General features: G+C 41.9%; 1 protein-coding gene across 4 annotated transcripts; it reads left to right on the top strand.

The window, feature by feature from the left end:
* The first annotated feature begins 14,376 nt into the window (after positions 1-14,376).
* LOC100279732 (Pleckstrin homology (PH) domain superfamily protein) lies at positions 14,377-22,078 on the top strand. Of its 4 annotated transcripts, none has more exons than XM_008669593.4 (11): positions 14,377-14,719; positions 15,631-15,785; positions 16,112-16,199; positions 16,670-16,922; positions 17,032-17,271; positions 17,350-17,415; positions 19,873-19,914; positions 20,046-20,143; positions 20,296-20,415; positions 21,378-21,467; positions 21,647-22,078. In XM_008669593.4, exons 1-11 carry the CDS (start codon positions 14,666-14,668, stop codon positions 21,770-21,772), a joined length of 1,332 nt encoding a protein of 443 aa, XP_008667815.1. In that variant the 5' UTR covers positions 14,377-14,665; the 3' UTR covers positions 21,773-22,078. The 4 variants fall into 4 exon arrangements, with proteins under 4 accessions (XP_008667815.1, XP_035820629.1, XP_008667816.1 ...); XM_035964736.1 differs by having other exon boundaries at positions 14,397-14,719; positions 15,678-15,785; XM_008669594.4 differs by having other exon boundaries at positions 14,397-14,719; positions 15,678-15,785; positions 17,032-17,415.
* The last annotated feature ends 4,446 nt before the right edge of the window (positions 22,079-26,524 follow it).

The following is a 26,524-nucleotide window of genomic DNA, read 5'->3' as shown; positions in this document are numbered from 1 at the left end:
CATCTAGTACAAATAGATACATGCTCAACAATAGATGTAGAGGGTTTGCAAGATTTTAATTCTACAACCTTAGCATGTAACATGTCATTCTTAGTTCTAAGGTCAGAAATAGTAGCATTGCAAACATCAAAATCTTCAGTCTTATCAAGCAATTTTTCATTTTCAATTCTAAGGCTAGCAAGGGAAGCATTCAACTCATCAATCCTAGCAAGCAAATCAACATTATCATCTCTAGGATTGGAAGTTGAAACAATACAAACATGAGAATCAACCTTAGCTAACAAATTAGCATTTTCATTTCTAAGGTTGTCTATTGTCTCATGGCAAGTGCTTAGCTCACTAGTTAGTTTTTCACATTTCTCAATTTCCAGAGCATAAGCATTTTTAACCTTAACATGTTTCTTGTTTTCCTTAATTAGAAAGTCCTCTTGGGAATCCAAGAGGTCATCCTTTTCATGAATAGCACTAATCAATTCATTTAATTTTTCTTTTTGTTCCATGTTAAGGTTGGCGAAAAGAACGCGCAAGTTATCCTCCTCATTGCTAGCATCATCCTCATCACTAGAGGTTTCATATTTAGTGGAGGATCTTGATTTTACCTTCTTCCTTTTGCCGTCCTTTGCCATGAGGCACTTGTGGCCGATGTTGGGGAAGAGGAGTCCCTTGGTGACGGCGATGTTGGTGGCGTCCTCGTCGTCGGAGGAGGAGTCGGTGGAGCTCACGTCGGAGTCCCACTCCCGGCAAACATGGGCATCGCCACCCTTCTTCTTGTAATACTTCTTCTTTTCTCTCCTCTTTCCCTTCTTGTCGTCGCCCCTGTCACTGTCACTAGACATAGGACATTTTGCAATAAAATGACCGGGCTTACCACATTTGTAGCACACTTTCTTGGAGCGGGGTTTGTAGTCCTTCCCCCTCCGTTGCTTGAGGATTTGGCGGAAGCTCTTGATGACGAGTGCCATTTCCTCATTGTCAAGCTTGGAGGCGTCTATTGGTTGTCGACTTGGTGTAGACTCCTCCTTCTTTTCCTCCGTCGCCTTGAATGCGACGGGTTGAGCTTCGGATGTGGAGGGATCATCAAGCTCGTTGATCTTCCTCGAGCCTTCGATCATGCACTCAAAACTTACAAAATTCCCGATAACTTCCTCGGGGGTCATTTTAGTATATCTAGGATTACCACGAATTAATTGAACTTGAGTGGGGTTAAGGAAAATGAGAGATCTTAGAATAACCTTAACCATTTTGTGGTCGTCCCACTTCTTGCTCCCGAGGTTGCGCACTTGGTTAACCAAGGTCTTGAGCCGGTTGTACATGTGTTGTGGCTCTTCCCCTTTGCGAAGCCGGAACCGACCGAGCTCCCCCTCGATCATTTCCCGCTTGGTGATCTTTGTGAGCTCATCTCCCTCGTGCGCGGTTTTGAGCACATCCCAAACCTCCTTGGCGCTTTTCAACCCTTGAACTTTGTTATACTCCTCTCTACTTAAAGAGGCGAGGAGTATTGTTGTTGCTTGAGAGTTGAAGTGCTCGATTTGGGCCACTTCATCCTCATCATAGTCTTCATCCCCTACGGACGGTATCTGTGCACCAAACTCAACAACATCCCATATACTTTTGTGGAGCGAGGTTAGATGAAATCGCATTAGATCACTCCACCTAGCATAATCTTCACCATCAAAAGTTGGTGGTTTGCCTAATGGGACGGAAAGTAAAGGTGTATGTTTAGAAATGCGAGGGTAGCGTAGGGGGATCTTACTATACTTCTTGCGCTCTTGGCGCTTAGAAGTGACGGATGCCGCGTCGGAGCCGGAGGTAGATGTTGATGAAGTGTCGGTCTCGTAATAGACCACTTTCCTCATCCTCTTGTGCTTGTCCCCACTCCGATGCGGCTTGTGAGAAGAAGATTTCTCCTTCTTATCTTTGTGGTGAGAAGAAGATTTCTTTTCCTTCCCTTTGTTGGAGGAGCTCTTCTTCTTCTCCTTCCTCTTGGTGCGGGACTCTTCCGATGAAGTGCTCCCGTGGCTTGTAGTGGGCTTTTCGCCGGTCTCCATCTCCTTCTTGGCGTGATCTCCCGACATCACTTCGAGCGGTTAGGCTCTAATGAAGCACCGGGTTCTGATACCAATTGATAGTCGCCTAGAGGGGGGGTGAATAGGGCGAAACTGAAATATACAAATATAAACACAACTACAAGCCGGGTTAGCGTTAGAAATATAATCGAGTCCGGGAGAGAGGGTGAAAAACAAATCTCAAGCAAATAATGAAGTGAGACACACGGATTTGTTTTACCGAGGTTCGGTTCTCTCAAACCTACTCCCCGTTGAGGAGGCCACAAAGGCCGGGTCTCTTTCAACCCTTCCCTCTCTCAAACGGTCCCTCGGACCGAGTGAGCTTCTCTTCTCAAATCAAAGCCGGGAACAAAACTTCCCCGCAAGGGCCACCACACAATTGGTGCCTCTTGCCTTGATTACAATGGAGTTTTGATCTCAAGAACAAGTGAGGAAGAAAAGAAGCAATCCAAGCGCAAGAGCTCAAAAGAACACGGCAAATCTCTCTCGCTAATCACTAAAGCCTTGTGTGGAATTGGAGAGGATTTGATCTCTTTGGTGTGTCTAAAATTGAATGTCTATCTCTTGTAAGTGGTTGAGAAGTGGAAAACTTGGATGCAATGAATGGTGGGGTGGTTGGGGTATTTATAGCCCCAACCACCAAACTTGACCGTTGGTGGAGCTGTCTGTTCGATGGCGCACCGGACAGTCCGGTGCACACCGGACATGTCCGGTGCCCCAGCCACGTCACCAGTTCCGTTGGATTCCGACCGTTGGAGCTTCTGACTTGTGGGCCTGCCTGGATGTCCGGTGCACACCGGACATGTACTGTTTACAGTCCGGTGTGCCAGAATGGGCACGCCTGACTTCTGCGCGCGCTGCGCGCGCATTTAATGCGCCGCAGGTAGCCGTTGGCGCGGAGAAAGCCGTTGCTCCGGAGTTGCACCGGACAGTCCGGTGCACACCAGACATGTCCGGTGAATTATAGCGGACTAGCCGTTGGAGATTCCCGAAGCTGGCGAGTTCCTGAGGCCGCTCTTTCTTGGCGCACCGGACACTGTCCGGTGTACACCGGACAGTCCGGTGAATTATAGCGCGAGTGCCTCTAGAAATTCCCGAAGGTGGCGAGTTCGAGTTGGAGTCCTCTGGTGCACCGGACATGTCCTGTGGTGCACCGGACACTGTCCGGTGGCACACCGGACAGTCCGGTGTGTCAGACCAGAGGTGCCTTCGGTTGGCCCTTTGCTCTTTTGTTGAACCCAACTCTTGGTCTTTTTATTGGCTAAGTGTGAACCTTTAGCACCTGTATAACTTATACACTAGTGTAAGGAAAATGGACCCCGGGTCTTTTGGCTAAAGAAGTTTTGGTGTTTGATGACTGACACAATCTGTGGACTAATATGTTTGCTAGTGTTTATAATTATAGTTCACAGGATGCGGTGAGGATTGGACCAAGGCAATGAGGATGCAACACCTCAAATGAAGACATAAAAAGATGCATAGAAGTCCAAGACTCAAGAACAAAAGAAGCCCATAGAAATCAGCAAAGAAACCTGAGAAGAGGGCTGTCAGCCAGCGCCTGGTGGCGCACCGGACAGTGCACAGTACCTGTCCGGTGTGCACCGGACTGTCCGGTGGGACAACCGGATGGTCTGCGCAGAGAGGCCGCAGGCAGGCGCTCTCGGGCTGTAGCACCGGACTGTCCGGTGTGCACCGGACTGTCCGGTGTGCCAACGGGCAGACGGCAACGGTCGAATCCAACGGTCGGATCCAACGGTCGACTGCTACAGACGCCAACGGTCGGCTGACATAGGCGCACCGGACATCTACTGTTCAGTGTCCGGTGGTGCACCGGACTGTCCGGTGCACCCGACGATAGAAAGCTGCTGCTTTCTGTCCAACGGCTAGTTGAGGGTGTGGAGGCTATAAATAACACCCCAACCGGCCATTCTCAAGTGTGAGAGCCCAAGCAACATTCCAATACACATAGTGCATATTTCCAAGTGCTCAAACACCCAAGTGCTTAATAGAATCACTCGGTGATTAGCGTAGGTGCTTTGCGAAGTGCTTAGGTTAGTTAGACCGCTTTAGCGCTTGCTCTAGGTGAATCCTAGTTAGTTGAGTGAGTTTAGATAAACCTCACAACCCCTCGGCTCTTGCGCGAGCCGTTGTAATTGTACCGAGTGGGGCGAGAGTCTTGCGAGACCGTGACAACCGTGTTTGTGTCACGGCCGCCACCGTGTACCGGAGGGAACGAGGCCCGCGGCGTTTCGGCCGGAAGCTCGATAGTGGAGACGGCGGGGAGCGTCCGAGAGGAGCCGGAAGCGGAGCACCACTTGCGCGTGGAGAAGGCCCGCGGCTCTCTACGGAGTTACTCGACCGAGGTGCTTGGCCCTCGCGTGGGCTTCCCTTTGCGTAGGGGCACCAACGAGGATTAGTCGGGACCTTGCGTGGTTCCGGATACCTCGGTAAAAATACCGGCGTCATCCACGAGAGTTTGCTTCTCTACTTAGCTCTTTACATTCCGCATTTATATTAAGCATTTAAGTTTCAATCTTGTTGTCATACTTATTTAGTGTAGATTGAAACTTAGCCTTTGCGGTAGAGATAGCAACACTTAGACAAAACCTAGTTTGCACATTCTAGTTTTGATTCTTGCATAGGTTTTGCTCTAGGGATTTAATTGTGGCCAAGTTTAGTAAAAGTTTTAGAAGTCCTAATTCACCCCCCCCTCTTAGGCGTCACCCGTTTCCTTCAATTGGTATCGGAGCCCGGTTTGGCTCATTTGAAACGTTTTAGCTTCACCGCTAAAAGAGCCGACGCTTTTTAGAGGAAGGGATGGATACCCATAGGCCACCACACTTCGACGGCACTAATTTCCCATATTATAGTGCTAGAATGGCTTGCTACCTAGAGGCCGTTGATCTAGGTGTTTGGAGAGTCACTCGTGACGGGATGAAACCCCTCAAGAATCCCGAGAAACCCACCACAAGTGAGGAAAAAGAAATCCATTTAAATGCTAGAGCCAAAAATTGCTTGTATGAATCTCTTAGCATGGATATTTTCAATCAAGTATTTACTCTGAAAACTGCTAATGAGATTTGGCTAAAATTGCATGAGCTCCATGACGGCACATCCAATGTCCGTGAGCAAAAACATTGCCTAGTCTTAAATGAGTATAATTCTTTTGCTATGAAAGATGATGAGCTTGTTAGAGACATGTATTCTCGTTTGAATCTAATAATCAATGAGCTCAACTCTATTGGCATTAATAAGCTAGGTGATGCGGACATTGTGAGGAAGATTATCTCCCTGCTACCACAACAAAAATATGGGAGCATCATCACCATCCTTCACAACATGGAGGACTTGAGCAACATGACCCCGACCATTGTGATTGGGAAAATCGCGGCCTTTGAGATGTCGCGAAAAATGAGTCGGGGAGAGGAGCCAACTTCCTCAAAGCCATATGCTTTTGCATGTGATGAAAGGAAGGGCAAAAAGAAGGCTCCCACTCCAAGTTCCTCAAGCGAAGAAGAGGAAGAAGAAGAAGAAAGTGATGATGATGAAGATAATCAACCATGCACATCATCCTCCGAGGACGAAGAAACAATCCGACGCGTCGGAAAGGTAATGAGGATGATCCGCAAGATTAATCTAATGGGTGTGCCCCTGCAGGTCGAGGATCTTCTCTTTAACATTGACAGGAAAAAGCAAAGGAAGAGAGGATGCTTCGCATGTGGGGAGAAGGGCCACTTCAGGGACAACTGTCCAAATATGGCCAAACCCAAAAAGGAGAGGAGCAAAGGCAAGGCGCTCACAAGTGTTAGAACTTGGGATGACTCTTCAAGTGAAGATGAATCTCCAAGGGCGCGCAGCCACCGGTCCTCGTCACGATCATCACGGACATCACACAAATGCCTTATGGCAAGAGGTAACAAAAGCATTCCATCCTCTAGTGATGAAAGTAGTAGTGATGATGAAGGTGAGGGAAAGGCCTCTCTAGATGAGCTTGCAGAAGCCGTAGAATTTTTTCAGGATGTTTGCACTAAGCAAAAAGCTCAACTTAAAAATTTGAAAAATAAGTTGGTTAGCTCTCAAAATGATTACAAAGGTTTGCTAGAAAAATTTGAAACTTTTGCAAACTTAAATAGTGAGCTATCAACTAAAATTGAGCTGTTAGAATCTAGTGCTCCATCCACTGCTACCGATGATAGCCTTATTAAAAAGAATGAAAAACTTAAGGCTAAGTTAGCTAGCTCCCAAGAAGCTATTGAAAATTTGCTAGAGAAAATGGAAATTCTTAGCATACACAATAATGAGCTAACTACTAAGCTAGAAAGCATTGGTAGCACCCCAGCAGCATCTTTAGTTGAAATATCTGAAATAATTAAGAAAGATGCTTCTACTTCCTGCTTTGATTTAATTGATGATTCTAACACCTGCAACCAAGTCGCTGTTGAGAATATTGTTATAGAGACATGTACGGATGAGGTTGCAAAGGAAAATGAACAATTAAAGCAAGAAGTGGCTCGCCTTGGCAAGGCTTTGTATGACAAGAAAGGCAAAGCCAAACAAATCCAACCTCCACAGGATAACACCACTGCGGGAGTGAACAAGCCTATGGAGGGAGAAACTGTGATTTGTAGGCTATGCCACAAGGAAGGCCACAAGTCTTTCCAATGCAAGGCGATGACCGGGGATAAACAAAGGCAAAAGCTCAAGCAAAAGCCATCAAGCAAAATCTCCAGCACCTACATCAAAAAGGTGAACAAAAAGGACGCTACACCATATTTGATCAAGAAGAAAAAGAATGGAAAGGTGATAGCAATCAAGGCCAACAAGCAAGCCAACAAAGGAAAGGGGGCCAAGCGCATCTGGGTGCCAAAAGAGATAATTTCAACCATGAAAAGCACCAAGAAGGTTTGGATCCCGAAAGGGAAGTGAGTGAACCAAAGGTCATCGGGAAATTTGGAGACTTGGCAAATTTGGGATGTATATCATGGGATACATCATATTGGATCAAGTTAATTGCCAAGTGGGTTAGTGAAAATTTTGGACTCAAATTTCCCACCCATAACTAAGGTAACTAGTTTTATTGTATTCTTCGTTTTTAGATATGCGTATCTATTTACCTTTTATCTAGTTTACCTTTCTTGCCTAGTATTACATTTGTTATGTACTTTTGTCTAAAATCATGCATACTAGGTAAATCATATGGTAGGATTGCTTGTTCTTAATTCATACTCTTAAGCAAACCTACATGGCTCAAAATGTTTAGTTAAGAATGGCACATTGCTTTTATATCACTCCATAGTAAATGATGCATAAATTGAAAATTTTTTGATTTCTACAAGTGTATCATTTAACTTATATGTGCCAAAGTTAGGATTATGGATAATTTGCCCCTCTTGATATCAAATCAGAGTGCATGTCTCCTACAAGTATTCAAAACTTGTATGCACACCTTTAGGGGGAGGTTACTCTATAATCTAACACTTTGAGACTAACACCTTTTCAAGTCTATTTCATGTGATAGTCTCATTGTAAGGAAAATGAAGTCCCCTGAGAAAGACAACAATCTTCCACTGCAAAATCTCCAAGAACTCTCATGTCTCTCAAGCTCGCCATTGATCTTCAATTGGTATCTTTTGAGACTACTTTCAGTATCATTTACATGTCTTCTCCAATATTTGATTAGACTATATTTCATATCATATGCTTCCATGTTGCTAAAAATGCATAAGTAGTTAACTCATATTCTGTTACCTATGCATAAGGGAAGTCAGTCTTTTCAAATCATGTCTTGCACCTCTAATTCTCACATGCTTTTTCCTAAGTAGAGGATCTCTGTCAGGGGGAGTATTTCTTCATCTCTAAAGGGGGAGAAAAACTCTTTCCAAAGGAGAATACTCATTTAGGAGAAATAATCTTTTGAGGAACTCCTACTCATGGTATCTTTCATGATCTACAAGTGGTATTCCTTCATGGCTTAATTTAATATACTTCTAGTGATATCATTTGTTGAGGGCAAGCTTTTATTTACTTCCTACATGCTTTTAATGTCTTCCTTTTCGGTGGTTGATGCCAAAGGGGGAGAAGTTTAGGAGCCAAAGCAATGAAAACTATATCAAACACCAAACACCACCAATTTTAAATTTTATATCTATAATTGACTTCTTAAGTGGTTTTGGTTATTTGGTCCAAAAATAGGAAGTAAGTGAATTATGGAGTTAGGGGGAGGCTTAAGTCCATAATATCACATTAAGGGGACAATCATGCATCTTAGCAAGTAAAATGCATATTTACAGTCAAATACTTGTATTATTTGCTTGCTTTGGTTGTGTTGTCATCAATCACCAAAAAGGGGGAGATTGTAAGGAAAATGGACCCCGGGTCTTTTGGCTAAAGAAGTTTTGGTGTTTGATGACTGACACAATCTGTGGACTAATATGTTTGCTAGTGTTTATAATTATAGTTCACAGGATGCGGTGAGGATTGGACCAAGGCAATGAGGATGCAACACCTCAAATGAAGACATAAAAAGATGCATAGAAGTCCAAGACTCAAGAACAAAAGAAGCCCATAGAAATCAGCAAAGAAACCTGAGAAGAGGGCTGTCAGCCAGCGCCTGGTGGCGCACCGGACAGTGCACAGTACCTGTCCGGTGTGCACCGGACTGTCCGGTGGGACAACCGGATGGTCTGCGCAGAGAGGCCGCAGGCAGGCGCTCTCGGGCTGTAGCACCGGACTGTCCGGTGTGCACCGGACTGTCCGGTGTGCCAACGGGCAGACGGCAACGGTCGAATCCAACGGTCGGATCCAACGGTCGACTGCTACAGACGCCAACGGTCGGCTGACATAGGCGCACCGGACATCTACTGTTCAGTGTCCGGTGGTGCACCGGACTGTCCGGTGCACCCGACGACAGAAAGCTGCTGCTTTCTGTCCAACGGCTAGTTGAGGGTGTGGAGGCTATAAATAACACCCCAACCGGCCATTCTCAAGTGTGAGAGCCCAAGCAACATTCCAATACACATAGTGCATATTTCCAAGTGCTCAAACACCCAAGTGCTTAATAGAATCACTCGGTGATTAGCGTAGGTGCTTTGCGAAGTGCTTAGGTTAGTTAGACCGCTTTAGCGCTTGCTCTAGGTGAATCCTAGTTAGTTGAGTGAGTTTAGATAAACCTCACAACCCCTCGGCTCTTGCGCGAGCCGTTGTAATTGTACCGAGTGGGGCGAGAGTCTTGCGAGACCGTGACAACCGTGTTTGTGTCACGGCCGCCACCGTGTACCGGAGGGAACGAGGCCCGCGGCGTTTCGGCCGGAAGCTCGATAGTGGAGACGGCGGGGAGCGTCCGAGAGGAGCCGGAAGCGGAGCACCACTTGCGCGTGGAGAAGGCCCGCGGCTCTCTACGGAGTTACTCGACCGAGGTGCTTGGCCCTCGCGTGGGCTTCCCTTTGCGTAGGGGCACCAACGAGGATTAGTCGGGACCTTGCGCGGTTCCGGATACCTCGGTAAAAATACCGGCGTCATCCACGAGAGTTTGCTTCTCTACTTAGCTCTTTACATTCCGCATTTATATTAAGCATTTAAGTTTCAATCTTGTTGTCATACTTATTTAGTGTAGATTGAAACTTAGCCTTTGCGGTAGAGATAGCAACACTTAGACAAAACCTAGTTTGCACATTCTAGTTTTGATTCTTGCATAGGTTTTGCTCTAGGGATTTAATTGTGGCCAAGTTTAGTAAAAGTTTTAGAAGTCCTAATTCACCCCCCCCCCTCTTAGGCGTCACCCGTTTCCTTCAACTAGAACAAATTAATTAGTCCTATTGTTTGTGTTGGGCAATTCAACCACCAAAATTATTTAGGAACTAGGTGTAAGTCTAATTCCCTTTCAGTAGGAGACGGCGGAGGCAGAGCTAGGGTGCTCGCACGGTTGGACGACTGGGTGGGGGCAGGGCGATGCGTGGGGAGAGAGTGCACGCATCGGACGGGAGATTTACTCTACGGTGTATTGGACGGTTGAGATCGTCGGAAGGCAAAACAAAGAAAAGGCAGGCTACCCTTACTGTCTTAATAAGTAGTATAGATTATACTATATTTTACTATAACTCCTAAAAGATACCCCACACATATGGACTCCCACCATTCCCATATCTAGCTCTCTATATACAATGTAACTCAAAATTTAATATTTTCACCAGTTTTCAAAGTTTTAAAAATCAGAGTATGTATGCAACTATAATATACATTGTTATGATGTTGTGGAGCTTAAACAAGATTAATATCGCAAAAAATGTATAATTAACATATGGAGGATAAATGATATTTTTATATATTGGGAGAGTTTCCCCTCTTCCATACGGGTCTGTTTGTTTTAGTTTTTTACGAGTTTTCTAAGAATCTGGCTATGATGAGAGTTTGAGCAGTGGAGACTACATGCAGAGAAAGATGGATGCGTTAATAGGCTTTACAATCTAGGAAGTGACATATTCCTTCTATCACAATGAGATTGTGTGCTTATATTAATTTTGGACGGTTTTACCAAATCGATTTTTATAGAAGTAGGTTGAAAAGCCAGACGTTTAAAAGTCTGCAACAGCTTCTGACGTCTAGATTCAATAAAAAATCGAAACAGATAGACCCGTCAAATATAGGGTGCAAACTCCAGATGGCACCGGATATGGGGAGTAGATGTGGGGTGTGTCATTGGAGGTGGCTAAGAGCAACTCCAAAAGAAAATGTAAATTTACCTCAAAAGAGATATTAGGAAAGAAAACTAAATTTTCTTGCTCCAACATCTCTCTTATCCTTATCTAAAAAAACAACATTCTGCATCGGTGTTCTCTACTCCTGCATAGTTGCGTGATAACATTCCTCCCCAATATCTGTTTTGTCGGTGCCTCGAATTGTGAAACAAGCAGTTTCAACCACTGTGGCTTCAACCAAGCGGCACATGCTGAAGTTGAATATCAACCCAAAACAGATATTAGGAAAGAAATATGATTGTATTGCTCCAACAACCTCCTCATTCTTCATTCTTCTCCCAAAGTTTTCATGTCCCGCATCTGGCCGCTTCCCTCCCGTATATTTCTAAGTCATGGATCCTTCCTCGATATGCAATTAGCCTTCTTCGTTTTTGCATGCAACACATGCAGGTGTGCGTGTCGTAGGTCAACACACGTCTGACGTACAACAGAAGGCTCTTGTGCGAAGCCTAGAGACTATACACGTTAACAACACCTCTAAAAATCTTAAGCTTACCCTAATAATCATTGTTAAGGAGAATTTTTAACATACTTTTGGAGTTGCTCTAATGTCCAACCCATACACAGGTGCAAAGAGCCCCTCGAGAGCTTTTTTTAAAAATTTGAGCAAAATTTTCGGTTTCTCAGCTTTTAAGGGATTTGTTGGAGCATACATAATAATTCACCAATTCAACTCTAAAGGTTTTTAGCCTGCTTTTGGAGTTACTCTATGGAAGTAGCCTAGAGGGGGGTGAATAGGCTACACCTGAAATTTTTCACTAAAAAACTTCGAGATATGTCAAATTAAAGTTGCACTGGTGCAAACCGGTTCAGTTGATTTTGTTTACAACTGAACAAGTTTGAACCTGCTCAACTTAGATTAAATGATCAGTTAAACAAATATTACGAAGTAGTGAAAGATTTTGCTAATGACTTGCCCTACAGAAAATTCACTCAAATAGATGAATATGAACCAACCAACAATTTAAGGCACTTAACAAGAAAGCACAAGAACACGCGATTTAACCCGAGGTTCGGCAACCACCACAAAGGTGTCCTACTCCTCGTTGAGGAGCCCACAAAGGGCCGGGTCTTTTCCAACCCTAATCCTCCACAAGCCGACCATCAAGGTCAAGGCAATCTTTTCTCGAATTTGCTCAAAGAGCGGGTAATACAAACTTCTTGGGGTCGTCCACAAATTTGGAGACTCCCAAGCAACCTCTAACCGTCAAGGAACACGAGGCTCCAAGAGTAACAAATCCGCACAAGGTTAAGTTTGCAATGAGCTTAAGAACAAGAGAATGGGAGAATCAAGATGAAATTGACAGCGTGTTAGATCGAGTTCACCTCACACCAAGGATCCTTCAAGCGATTGAAGGAGATGCGATTTCGGGTGTGAGATGTGAATTGAATGCTCTTGTTTGGAGTTTGGTCAGCTGAGAAATCATGGAGAGAGCAGAAGTAATGAAGAGAGAGAGTGTGGGAGTATTTAAAGGACCCCCAAAAGCTGGCAGCCGTTGGGAGAAAAGAACCGAAAACCGATTGAACAGGTTTCCACCAGGAAGATCTCGGTTCACTGATCTACTCAGTCGGAGACTCGACCGGATTCAAAACCGGTTGAGCCGAGAAAAAAAATCCGGTTGAACCGGTTTCCAAAAAAATATCTGCATATGACTTTTCTGACAGCTCTGACTGTCAGACTGGTCAGAGCAGAGGTGGCAGAGAAACAGTCCAGAAACCGGTTGAACCGGTTTCAGGTCCGGTTGAACCGGTTTTTGAAGCTGAAGAGCAAGTTTTGAAAATTCTGAAGTGAACCAAGGTGGAACTTTTGTGGGGAGTAAGAGTGATTTTTCAAAAGGCATTTATGATCTAGAAAAATGTTCTCTAAGATGATTTTGAAGGAATTTGAATTGAGCTCATTGCATAACTTACTTAACTTATTGCGGATCCCTCTTAATTGAACGACGATTCCTATAACTCAAGAATTATAAAATGAATACTGCCGTTGTTTCCAAGCACTTGGAGCACGCCATATGATGTAGATTTTAAATCCGCTGTGCTTTACATTTTTATACTCATAAGATCTGTGCTTCTCCTGTCTGTAGAATAAATGTGTACATGCTAGGAGCAAACTTGTTAGAATATCTGTTTGTTTTATTATTTAATCACCAAAACCCTTAATTAGGGTTGATTGCACTTACACTCTAAAACAAGGCTTGCAAAAAAATAGTTTCCACAAATTTCCCCTTGGGACCTCTCCCCGAGTTTGCAAGTTGCCAGTAGGGGTGAAAACAGGTCGGGTATACCCGTCGGGTACCGGATACGGATAGTGCAAATACTCGTTTTTTCGGATATGGATCCAGGTATTTTTATATTTGGGACGGATACGGGTAATACCCGGATACTGTAGCTTTGGATTCAGGTCGGATGCGGAATGAGGACTACCCGGTAAATACCCGGATATTCGGGGTCCGATACGAGTACCCGGAATTCGAGTACCCGTTTTTTCTTTTTCTGCATAATAATATAGTTATAAAATCATAACTTTTACATATGAAATCGGATGAAGATAAAGTTTATATGAAAATTGTAGATCTCAAAGAGATCTATAACTTTGTAGTACATCATTTTTTTGTTCAAATATATATTTAGGCCAAAATCATTAAAATTATGTCTAAATTTATATCAAATTAATATACTTTATCATTTTTATGTGGGGGTTTAAGGTTATCTCCACATGAGAACTTAAGGTTATCTTTGTATAGACTATATTAATATTGGTAACTTATTTGCAATTTTCAGTCGACGCTATGTTATTTGATGGATTTAATTGTATTTTGATGATTTTCTACGACAAGAAATTAATAATGTATAAATAGCCTAAAAAATCATGAAATTTTACGGAGGCACTACATATGTTCATATATAACCATAAAAAATGTTTGGATCATAAGATCTACAAGATGCCCACGTTTTTTCCATTTCACGTTCACTTATTTGTATAAGTTACATGTTAAATCACTATAAGTATCCAAGTTTCAACATAATCAGTACTTTACTTTATCATTTCATACGAGGACTTGAGTTATCTTCGTATAAAATGTTTATTTGTTTTCGTAACTTATTTGTAATTTTTGAGTGAAACTATAATATTTTATGAATTGTTAATATTGCGGTGTTGGTTTTACAATGTCCTTGTAATTAATAACTTTGAACTGCATGATATCAATTTTTTTGGTTTCCTTTCCTACATTTGATCTATCATATACATGATTATTATTTCTTAATTTATATATTTGTTGGGTGGTTGGACAATTAATATCATCAGGTCGAACTACCCGACAATTATCCGGTACCTACCCGATGTTATCCGTTACTTACCCGTACGGATTATTACCCGGTTCCGTCCTGTATCCGTCCCGAATCTTAACTACACGTATCCGGTCCCATATCCGAGAGAAATACATTAAGATATGATACGTGATGATCCTATATCTGACTCTATCCTTCTCGTTTTCATCCCCAGTTGCCACTTGGCTACAAGTTCGGTTTGCTGCTTTGAATGACTGACGTGTGGGTCCACATAAACCAGCAATCGCATATTCGATTGCCTTTCTTGCCCTACGCCGCCAGCTTCCCACGGAGCCACCACCCTCCACTTCTCACCACTGCCGTCTCCTTCCCAAACTCGGCTGCCGTCTCCTTTGATTCCACGGCCTGCCACGCAGCAGCAGCAAAACTCCTAGTCAACCCTTCAACTCGCCTACTACTCCTACTAGCTCCTTCTTTTCTTCGATCTCCGCAATCTACAGCTTTGCTTCTCCCGGCTCGAGCGGCTAGGGTTTCGGGAGTGCGCGGTGAGACGGCATGACAACGCGGGGAGCTAAGCGCGCGGCCACCTCCGACCCCGCCGCACCCGATGTGCGCTCCCTTCCATCCTTTCATCTGAATTGCGTTTTTCCGCGGCGATGTGTACTGTTTGTTTTGAGGCAACCAGTGTTGCGAAAAAGCTGTGGATCTTACGTTCTTGCGGGCGTGGAAAAGGTTGTTCTGTTTATTAGCTTTTGGCTGCGGATGCTGTTTCGATCTGGTTGATTGGCGAAAAGTAACATGTAGCTGGCAAAGGTTGTGTTGTGTCTTCGAGTTGGATTTGGGGGAACATTTAGGTCATCGCGGTGGAGCTGGTCAAAAATCACGTGTTCAAATTCGTGGTGTACTGATACTGTGCACTTAGAAGCTTTAGGGCGTTTTAATGCTCTTCGCTCGTTTTTTCCTGCAGTATGTACGGTATTTTGAGTGATGGAATTCAGAACTAGAGGCCTAGAGCCCGGCATTACTTTCAGCTGGAAACATAGCAACATCATAACATCACAGGATTGTCCCTTACTCACTCTAAAATTTAAACTGCTCCCTACATTCCAAATTATAAGTCATTCTCGCTTTTCTTGATACATAATCTAGATATACTGTAAAGGTTGTGTATCTAGAAAAAGCCAGAACGATTTATGATTTCGAACGGAGGGAGTTGTTCTTAATCGTGAGTATCCTTGAATGTATGATAACTCAACACTATTGATTGGTCTGACAAATACATGGACATAACCCTAAAGCTTTAAATTGAAACCTGACTATTGCTTATCAATGCTGGCACATTATCTATACGGTTGTTCTGATCCAGTAACTGGGAGTTTGCCTGCTAGCAATAGCATCCATTGGAATTTTTTTTTATTCTCTGTGTTTCTCAAACATATATAAAAGTTCTTTTTTTTCTGTTGCTCTATCTTCCTGTGGAATCTGCCTCTCCGTTATTCATTTTTGTTATTACAATGCAGTTACCAAGTAAGAGAGTAATGGACGGACCCTCTTTTGATGTTCACAGGGCGGAGTCTTCCCATCAGCATGTGATGGCAGGACCCGCTAGTTTAGATCCTCGGCGGGCGGAGGCTGCTAGCAAACATGTGAGGGCACTTAATACCCAGTTTGCAAGGTGTGTTCCTTCACCTGTTGGCTTGTACTCCTCCTGTGTGTTGAAACATATACTCTGTTGGAAGCACAGCTTACTAACTCGTTATGCTCACAGTTTTCTTGCGTTTTTAAAATAATTTAGCGCACTGTTGATTTATAGTTTCCCTCTTTTTTATGGATTATCGGGTTTCATGGTCACTATTTAAAGCATGAAGTGTTCATTAGCATTTTGGAATGAACATTATTGGTTGTTCCTATTAATGCCATTTTGTGCTCCATATCCCTAGAGTCACACTTATATTTCTTGTCAAATGCCTTGTATACTCATACATAATTTATTTTGAGCAGCTGGGTTCAATTGCAGCTGCAAAATCATCCAGCTGAACTTTGGGAGGACGGCCTTAAGGATTACATATCACATGCTTCTGAAATCATGGTAAAGTCTCACTGGCTGTGGATAGACTTGCTCATTAATTGGTGTCACCAATATTTTTTTTGCTAAAGCTATAGGATTATCATTTGTATAACAGTACTGCTACAAAGGTAACTGCCTCAGGCCATTGCTTTTGCAGGAAACCACTGATTTATTTATCCGTGGATCTGCCCATGGCATCCATATAATTCTGCAGTTAATATCTTCCGGGAATCTGTATAATTGTATCTTATTGTTGCTGGTGATTGCTTATGAGATTTAGAAACACCAACTTCGTCCTAATTCTGATTACATAACCATCTGCATTGTATCTTTTTAAAACGTGCTTATATATTGATGATTTAAGGTGTGGATTTGATTAGTGTGTGCAGTCATCTTGTATTTTCATACTTTACTTTCTTTTTGTTCATTTCTTAGGTGGTTTGTTAGTCAGATTACTCATTGCATATGCATATACACTTGTTGTTCATTAGGAAAAATTCAAGGATGTTGTCAACTGGCTAAGGCAAAATCAAGCAGGTTCAATAGTTGTTTCATCCCCAAGCTCACTGAAGGATGATAAGTCCAATCTGCCAGCAGCAGATGATAGCAAGCTCTTAGTACAGCCAAGTTCAGATAACAAACAGAAGGCTCCAATTATGGCTTCTAGTTCTTCATCTTTTCAGAACTCAAGCTTACCGAACCTTTTTTCATCGCCTTCTCAGCAAAAAACACCAGATTACAGTGGTACGGCTACTCACTGGTTTGTATAATATACTTTGTTTACATTTATTGCAGAGTCTTCTCGCAGACTTATGTACTATATATTCATATCTATTATGTCAATGACATCCAGGTATGTTTGCTGACAAGAAGAACACGTCCAGTGATAGCAGTAAACCAGCTTTCCAGTTTGGTGGAAATAATGTCATATTTGGTGGCAAGAAGGATGCACCTGTTGACAGCAGTAAACCTTTCCAGTTTGGTCCGAATAATGGCATATTTGGTGACAAGAAGGATACTCCCAGTGACAGCAGCAAACCTTTCCATTTTGGTGCAAACAAGGGCATATTTGGCGACAAGAAGACGACAAGTGGTGACAGCAGTAATCCTTTTCAGTTTGGTGCAAATAATGGTTTTCCAACATCCAATGCACCATCTATTTTTTCTTCAGTTGCCCAAAGTTTTAACCCACAGAGTCCACCTCTGTTTTCAATGAATCAACAATCAGTCCTCCCAGGTATCTTTTCTGAATTTTTTTCTTGTGTTGTTTACTTCACACTTATGATGGCTTGATATTGGGCCAGGGATGAACAGATCCTGATGGCCTGACCCATTTTTTTGTCTAGGTTTCACCCCTGTAACAGACTGAGTTCTAGTAGTTCAGATCCTGTTTGCAGGGGTGCTGGCCTGGTGGTCTTGTTCAGTTTTTGTTTGTTGTCTTTGTCTAAGTCTTATCTAGACCCTCCTTTTCTTCTTAATGAAATGACTCGATCTCCTGCGTGGTTTGAGAAAAATATTGGTATTTGTATATATATAGTAAGGTTTGCAATGATTTCAAGTCGCCTGGTCGAACCCTGGGACCGACCAAGCGACTAGTCGCGATTAGGCGACGACTAGGGCGACTAGTCGACCCCTAGTCGGTCCTAGTCGGTCACTGGTCGTTCTAGACTAGTAGTTATACTTATATAGGTATATATATAAATATACCTGCATACATTATATAAATTAGAACAAACAAATAGCATAAACAAAGTAACATGTTGCTTCGTTGTTTAGGGTTTAGGGGGAGAAGTGGGGGAGCAGGAGGGACCTTCAGATGACGTGCTCATCTCGTCACTGGTTCGCAGCCACCGCCGGTTGGAGACTGCAGCAGTGCAGCAGGCGAGCAGGACTGCAGGAGAAGGGGCAGGGGACGCAGGGTGTTGTAGCCGCCGGTGTAGCCGCCGACAATCAGGAGTTCATGACTGCAGGGGTTGTGCCAAGAGAGGAGAGGAGAGGAGACGTGCAGGTTGGAGACTGTTGGCGGCTAGCTTAGAACAGGAGAGGGGAGTGTACTCTAAGTTAGACTGTAGATGGGCTAAAAAAGGCCCAATAACTAAACCCTAGCCGGGACGACCAGGACACATAACTCGGACGACTAGTCGCCCTAGTCGACGATTAGTCGGACGACCAGGACGACTAGGTCTTCTAGTCGAGTCCTCCAGCAAATCGTGTCCTAATTGCCGACCAGCCCGACTAATCGCGATTAGTCGGACGACTTGAAATCATTGAAGGTTTGTCTGTTTGGACTATTTGAACAATGATCTAAGCCATTGCAATTGCATACTCGTTTATGCCAATTTAGCAGTAGGTTTCAGGATCGCAAAATCATCTACAAGCCAAAAAATGTGTTATTCCATTTTTACCTTTTCCATCTTCAACACATGCTATTTATAATTTGACCTTTGCATTACTCTTGGGATTTTTTTTCCAAACCAAAGGACTCCTTAACAAAATGTACCTTTAAACTATAGGGAAATTGTTTTACATCATCGAAAGTTCCCAGTTTTACCGTTTTAGAAACACCACTGTGCTTCTACTTGCACTAAAATATAAGCAAAACTTACCTCCACTAAGGCCCTGTTTGGGAGGGTTTCATTTCAAGAATTACAATTTCGATTTCCAGCTTCACCATGAAACAACTTCAACAGATTGGTAAGACAAGGTTCAAGAGTGTTTGGCTTGCACATAGACTCCAGATTTTGTAATACAATTAATTTGTGTGTGTTTCCTTAATTACCCTTGATGATTAGCGGGTGGAGAAAGAGACATGAATCAGTAGGTCTTGTAACCAATGTCATGGTGGGTAATTTTAGTGCAACTTCATGGGGAGGTATGGAAACATTGTTTTTGAAGCACCCTTTGAGGAGCTTTGAATTTCATGAAACTGGCCTATAGTTTCATTTTTTTGAAGCTCGTGGAGCTGGACCTGTTTGGATAAAAGAAGCTGAAATGGACCTGTAATTGTTGAAGTGAAGCTCTCCCAAACAGGGCCTAAATTAGCATGTTGTCCATCTTGATCTTGCTTTATTATCACTATATTGGGGCTCAGCAGCACAATGCTGAATCTGCCTGGTTTTTTTCCTAAATGTCAGTGTTACCACAATTTTCACATAGTGCAGTAAGTATTGCAAACATCACTTGTAATTTAGAAAGGAAGTTGCAATTTGATTTTGTCTAGCACAACCTATATGACATACGATTTTTTGAAAAGCAGATGATAAAAGTAATTAAGCAGTTCTATTGGCAGCACCTTATCACGAAGATATATAAAAAACTCGGCCAGGGAGGGAAAGACCGCCCTCCCGATATTATATTAAGAAGAGACCGAAACATGGTCCCAGAGAAAGCCTCCGAACCCTGGTCCTCCATCACTAATGGGCTGATCAACTGCCCACTCTGCAACGGCCCAGTCGGAGGGTGGCGCGCAGGGTATCGATCCCGAGAGCGGGCGGGGCACAGTGAGGATTTTTTTAACCAATCCCAAAATTCGCCCCTGAGGGGGATCGAATCCGGGACTTGGAGGTGCTACCCGGAAGCCTTAACCATTACGCTAGACGGCTAGAGGCCCTTTTGCATCACGAAGATAGAACTAACTGTTATGATATCCTTATACTCTGTGCAGACCATAACTTCCTTGTTGTTGCTTTATCAGGAAACCAAAATACTTCTGAAGCTTCAGCTGACGCAGATGAAGGTATCTAATACTGTACACCCCGTTCCCAACTTCCATGCCTCTGACTTCTGTTTTAAGTAATGTAAGTCTCGCACCCTTTAATTATTAATATTCTGTCCTCTTATTTCATTGTTCGTCATGGCCATGATCAGATGCTGAACCTGAGAAGCCAAGCAGCCCTTCTGTAAAGAAGGCAGAAGAGAAGGGGGTAGTTGTCGTTCATGAAACCAAATGCAAGGTGTATGTCAAGGTATTCATCTGATCTGTTTAACATATTGCTTTTGTTCCTAGAACTGTAATATCATGTTTTTTTTTGGCTCTGGTACTCTAATACTGTACAATTTATCCTCAGTGTGTCATTTCAGATTTTACTTGACTACAAATGTGTTTCCATTGTTGCAGCATGATGATGCCACTAAGGGTTGGAAAGACATTGGTGTTGGTCAGCTCTCTATCAGAAGTAAAGAAGGCACAGAGAAAGCTTCCAAAGAATCCACTCCTACCATTGTTATAAGAAACGATGTATGTTTTCTCTCTTGATTGTTCATAGTATTGAAGTTCACTGCAGTCATGTGTACTAGTGTCAATATTTATTCTTCCACTGCATGCCAACTTGAAATTACTACTTTTCTTTTTTCATTTGATGTTTTGGAAATTGACACTGTCTTCAAATCATATCTTCACTTTCTACTTTCTCTAAGCATTTGTTGCTAAAACTTAATGAGAATATAGTCATCTGAAAATGTTTTGTCATTACAAATTTACTATTGTTATTTCTATGTCGAAAATCTTGATGACTTTGTATGTATTAGTGGTCAAAGTGTCTAATCTTTGACTGCAAGCATTCCTAAATATCTTCTATCTAGGGGTGGTCATATATCACGATCCAAATGTTTCTTTGCAATTTGTTTGAGCCTTCAATTAATTTTAGTTCAAAAAATGAATAGAAATAGAGCCTGGTCCAAATAGGATCTGATTTTTAAATTTTATAGTGAAAAACTTAGAACCCATTACGACATTACCTAGGGATGGTAATGGGTCACGATCCAAATGTTTCTTCACAATAAGTTAGGGCTCTTAAATAATTTTAGTTCAAAAACGAATAGGAATAGAGTCTGGCCCTAATTCAATTCGATCCTTAAATTTTCTAGTGTAAAATCTAAAGCCCATACCAGCCCTACCATTTTTTTTGAAGGTTCATACCAGCCCTACCATTACCGCCCCTACTTCTATCTGATCAAATATTACCAATATTCCAATCCATAAATGTTCTGTTCCCCTAATTTTTAAGGGTTCCTGCAAAACAAGCCAAGTTCGACATCTGTTTTTCATTTATTTGGAATTTGAAAAGGGTACCAGCTAATTTAGGTGTCAAGTATTCAATTAGGTATATATATTTACACATCGTTCTTTTGCCAGAGCTACACAGCTGTAGTATTGTTTCTGGTGCGGACAAAATGCTAATGTTTTTAAACTGGTAGCAGGTTGGTAAAATCCTCCTGAATGCTCTGATCTACAAGGGGATAAAAATGAACCTTCAGAAGAATACGGTTGCTTCGATATTTCATACTTCAGTAAGTAAATATAGTCCTTTGGGGCTAGTTTGGAAGTTCAGACCCCCTTGAAAATTGGAGGGGATTTTTCAAGGGGATTTGAGTTTCCAAACTAACCCTTGGGAGTACCTACCACCCCACTCTCCACCTCAATGAACACCAAAAAAAGAGAGACCATAAATCCTGCGTTTCATTTTCAGGATGCACAATCAAGTGAATCAGCTGGTGACACAGTTGTAGCTCGAACATACCTGTTCCGATTGAAAAATGTAGAGGAGGCTACAAAACTATCGACAGCAATCAAGGAGAATGCGCCCTCAGACTAGTTCTTACGGCATGGATTATCATCTCGAATCTCCGCTTTTGGCACGAGCTGTAAGATCTGAAGGGGACACCACCGATGGCCACTGCGGCAGGCTAAAAGATGCCTTGCAGAGTTTCTTTATTTTTTTTTGTTCTCCTAGCTGCATCAAGATATCTTGCTTGTAACTTGTAAGGCTGACTGGCTGGTTATGTATTAGTACTTTCATGTACCATCTTTTGCATTGACAAGATTATTGAGCATGCTTGCAGCCCATCATGTCACCGCAGGCAGCAAAGCAAGTGGCAATGGTTCAAGTCTGGGATGCAACCGAGTTTCCGTCTTCGGATATCCTGTACAGCTTTCACCACAAGAACTAGAAATCGAGGATCTTTCGGCCATCGAGTTGACCATAATCGTCGTAAGCTGCTGGCCTATTGTAAACTTTATCAATTCCGTTCTACGGAACGGCTGGTGTACCTTGTGCCGGCGTGCAGACCGGAACAGGGAATGCCGCGTCCGGCCAGGCTACCGGGTGATTCCGAGTTTCCCGACCTAAGGCCTTGTTCGGTTAATCTCGTTACCCATGGATTGGATGGAATTAGAAAAAATTAAAAAGAAGTTTGACTCGTTTGAGATTTAAATCTATCTAATCCTATTTAATCCATATGGATTGAGTGCTAACCGAATAAGCCCCAACTCGGAGCGATTCCGATCATTCCGAGTGAGATTGAGAGTTTCGTCGATGCCGGCACCGTCCTCGAGGTGGACGAGGCTCGAGTCCTGTTTTGCGCTCCCGTCCCCGTTGATGTCAAACGACCAGGCATCCTGGACGATGACCCGTGCCTTATTCTAGCGCCCATTCTTGCCCCGCTAGCACACATGCTATCCAAGCTCCGATCCATCGATGGCCTGTGTTGCATGTGTAGCGGCTGTATGTAGGAAGGAGACAGGACCGTAGCGGATGGCTCCGTGCTCTCTTTCTAAGCGGATCGGATGAAACCGAAGAGAAAGCCGAGTGCGCGATGCCCTCCGTCTCACGAGTCATGTAGGAAGGAGGCAGCCAGGCAGGGCGGCGTTGGAGTTTGTGGCCCAGCCCAACAAAGCCTCAGAGTCAGAGGCATGATTAGTTTGGAGCCAGCGCCATGGCTGTATACGCCTGTACCTGTCCTGTAGCCATCTGCTCGTACATCGGGTTTCAATGTAGCACTGTTTGCGGATGCCTGGCAGTTGTTGGGGTGGCACCGGCACGTGAACGTGTGTGGGTAACATGCGGTTCCCGGGACCTTGGTATGTGCCACAGCCGGTTCCCCACAGCCGCATTAGATTCCGGCCACGATGATACGTACGTGCGTGCGTTGCTGGGAATTCTCCATCGAAATGCCGAATAGGTTTGACGGCATGTTTATTTATTTATTTATCTAAAGAGAATCTGAATCTGAAGGGGACCTGTGCAAAAAAGGCTGATCTAACGTGTCGACCTCTGAAAAAAAGGGTTTCTGTTTACCATAAGTCCTCGTTTGTTTCGTTGAAATTAAATTCTATTTTAATAATTATAATTTAGACAAAACTAATTAAGTTAATATATTTATTTATGTAATGTATTTGTTTGTTATTCTAAATCATATCAGATAGATAGTTATACACTATATTTATGTTATAGAGAAACTAATAGAAGAGTGTGCTGTAAATTGTACATTAGAAAAGTAACATGTAAATCTATAGAATTAATTTCCATCTCTCGTCCCCATAAATTTGAGATAGACTTATATATACACTTAGAAAGTTGTGGAATGTCACATTCTAAAAAATAATCTATTTCACTAGTTAAATTCCAATTCCTCAAAATAAAGGGAAACAAACGGGCCCTAACGGAAATTAATTTCATGTCTTTTTCCTTGCCTTGTTCGTATAATCGTTAATCCATGTGGATTGAATGTTAGCGAGTAGGTTTAAATCCATAACAAATTAAAATTCATATCAATTCATTTTAATCCGTATATAATTAGATATATAATTGGAATAACCGAACAAAGTCTCAATAATGTACTGCTCGTGTATTGGTTACAAGCTGAGAACGGATATATTTTCCGTCAATAGCGAAACTAATTTGACAACCCTGTTTTTCGAATGGATTTTTATTTTCTAAAAGAATAAATTATTTGCTCTTGGAAAATAGGAATCCCATAAAAAAAGTTAGCCGTGAAGGTGGATCGAGGCTCTAGCAATGAGGGGCTTGTCCTGTTTCTATTTGTTACTAGTACTTGTCAATCATGAATCATGATTGTAGTTGGCGTTGCTATCTAGGCCCTACCACGGCCAGTGGTGCCTGGATTTCCGATTCCAGATCTGGATGTGACTATGTGAGACACTTACATTGGTGTTTGGCTCAGCTTCTAGAATCGAACCCGCTGGTAAAAAATTGGAATCTCAACTAAACAGATACAACAGTATAATAGATTTTTAAAAATCTAACGCTGCGTTTAAATCCTTAAAATTAAATTTCATTTTAATAATAGTAATTTAGACACATATCAATTAAGCTAATTCAGTTTTATACAAAATATATGTGTATATTATTATTAGCAATATATCGAAGATATTTATGTGCTACACTTTTACTATAAAGGAGTGAGTCGAAAAGTGTCCTATAAGATGTAAATAGAAACAAATTCTATTGATACATAAAATCATTTCCCATCCTACACCGCATGAATTTGAGATATGTTTATATCTAAACTTTAAAAAGTGGTGGAATGTTAAATTTTAAGGTAAACATGTTAGTTTATTAAGTAAATTCTGATTCCTTCAAAATAAATTGATTCAAAATAAATGGATCCAAGCGCCCTGTAATTCAATTCAGAATTTTCTTTTATCCCTAATTTTAGATATTCTTTTTATCTATATTACAAGTTGTCATGCTTTTATGCAATCTATAATTGACAATTGTTTTAACTAAATAAATTTTAGTTTTTTTTAAAATTTATCAGCTCATAATAGTCAGATTTTTAGATTTCTATGGCTGAATCAAACAGATCCTGAGACTGCCGGCTTCCCACGAGACCGTCTGAGATGACAACAGTTGGGATGTGATACACTCATACATGGCAATTTTATCTTTTGGGTCCACGGTTCTTGTTTTTTTATATATTTTAGAACAAAAAACACAAATCTATACATAGATATATGCAACTTTTCTTTTGTTACACCCAGGGTCGTCCTGACAAGTTGAGAGGTCCTATGTAAAAGGTAGCAAAAAAGAATAAAGGAGTATTGAAAATAATATCCTTGGTCGTGTAGTTTTCTCATTTTTAATCTTAGTTATGATTTTTACTCATTTTCCCTTTCCGCTTTACAAAATTGAGAACGTTACAAGGCAATATTTTTGTAGAATAAAATCTTAAAGGAAACTCAACTCCACGAATTGGTCACTTGCATTAAATCATATTGTGGGTCTCTTTTAGTTGCATCTTAAGATGGCGGCAACAAGATTTCAAGCACTTTTTATCTAGTGACCGCAATGCACTGGAGATAAATAAGAATCCAAATATTATTTTTGATAACCTTGACACTATTTAAATCTTCTTATAAGTGACGAAGTAGTTTGATCAACAATAAAAACGTATAGATTTCAACATTTTTTGCGATTGTAGGATATATGTTAGCAAATATTTTAAGCAAAATAATATTTTTATCTATAATCTCTATATGGATTATTCTAGATTTTGGGGACCCTATATAAAATTAGCTATGAGTATTAACACTTGATAATCTTGCCTAGAATGTCTTCGATTTCTGGGTCTACCACTACACCTAACTGAGTTTAACCCTGCAATAAATAATTAATCTCGTGAAATCATTTGGAGATTTTGACTCAATTTAAATAGGTAGCTACTGTGTAGTTAGGTTGAACCAGGACACCAGGTGTAACACGAGTCACATATGCATGCATGTGTATTGACTCAATCGGCCGGCGCACGCTATGATGGTGCTAGAAAATGTTTTATACGGCTGTGAAAGGTGTAACCTGTGCTGTGTCGCAAACAATATATTGTTTAACTTTGTTTGGCCTTGAACTCCTGGGGGCAAACATAAGATATAAAAGATCGATATGCCTTTCATGATTCCGTCATAATCTCGACCGTAATTAAGGCCCGCTCTATATAAACCTTTAAAGCAAATTGTTAGTCATATAATAATTTATTAGTTGGATTGATGCAACAAATAACAACTATTTATTTAAGATTAACTAACTTCTCAGTTAAATTTAGTCACTAACTATTAGTTTTAGAGGTTTGGAACATGTTATAAGAACCTAACCGGTCTCTCAACGTTACAAAAGCTATCATATTTGAACCCCCGTCATCGGAGCGCACACGTTTTATTTTGTTCTGTTCATGTCTATGCTGAGATACTAAAATTTTGTGCACAAGACTACAAGGACGAGAGCACCTAATGAGGTATTAATCGGTTATTCAAATTCCGTAAGAGTTGGGGGTATTGGAAGAGATTATTAGAATTTTTGACCTGTTAAGATTTAAACCCACTTAATTTCTTGCAACACATACTGCAGGTCCTCAGATAGCGAGGCGCAGTCGCGCAGACCGCAGAGCGCCGAATCGTGAGAAGGATCAGAAGTGCTTGTTACTTCCGTACGGGTTAGAGCATCTCCAACAACGTGACCTATAAAAATGCCCTATAATTTGAAAATGAGTATATTTTATAGAATTTAGGGCACCAACAAAACACCCCGCTCCAACAGTAAAGCCCCAAATCT

Source organism: Zea mays, chromosome 2, assembly GCF_902167145.1.
Source record: "Zea mays cultivar B73 chromosome 2, Zm-B73-REFERENCE-NAM-5.0, whole genome shotgun sequence".
Lineage (NCBI taxonomy): Eukaryota > Viridiplantae > Streptophyta > Magnoliopsida > Poales > Poaceae > Zea > Zea mays.
The sequence above is the reverse complement of the archived record's forward strand: the minus strand, read 5'-3'. Positions and strand labels throughout refer to the sequence as shown.

Coding starts and splice junctions, on each gene's coding strand:
- LOC100279732 (NM_001152691.2), top strand. CDS start 14,666: ATGACAACGCGGGGAGCTAAGCGCGCGGCCACCTCCGACCCCGCCGCA. Junction 16,200..16,669: donor CACATGCTTCTGAAATCATG/GTAAAGTCTCAC, acceptor GTTGTTCATTAG/GAAAAATTCAAGGATGTTGT. Junction 21,468..21,646: donor CTTCGATATTTCATACTTCA/GTAAGTAAATAT, acceptor TTTCATTTTCAG/GATGCACAATCAAGTGAATC.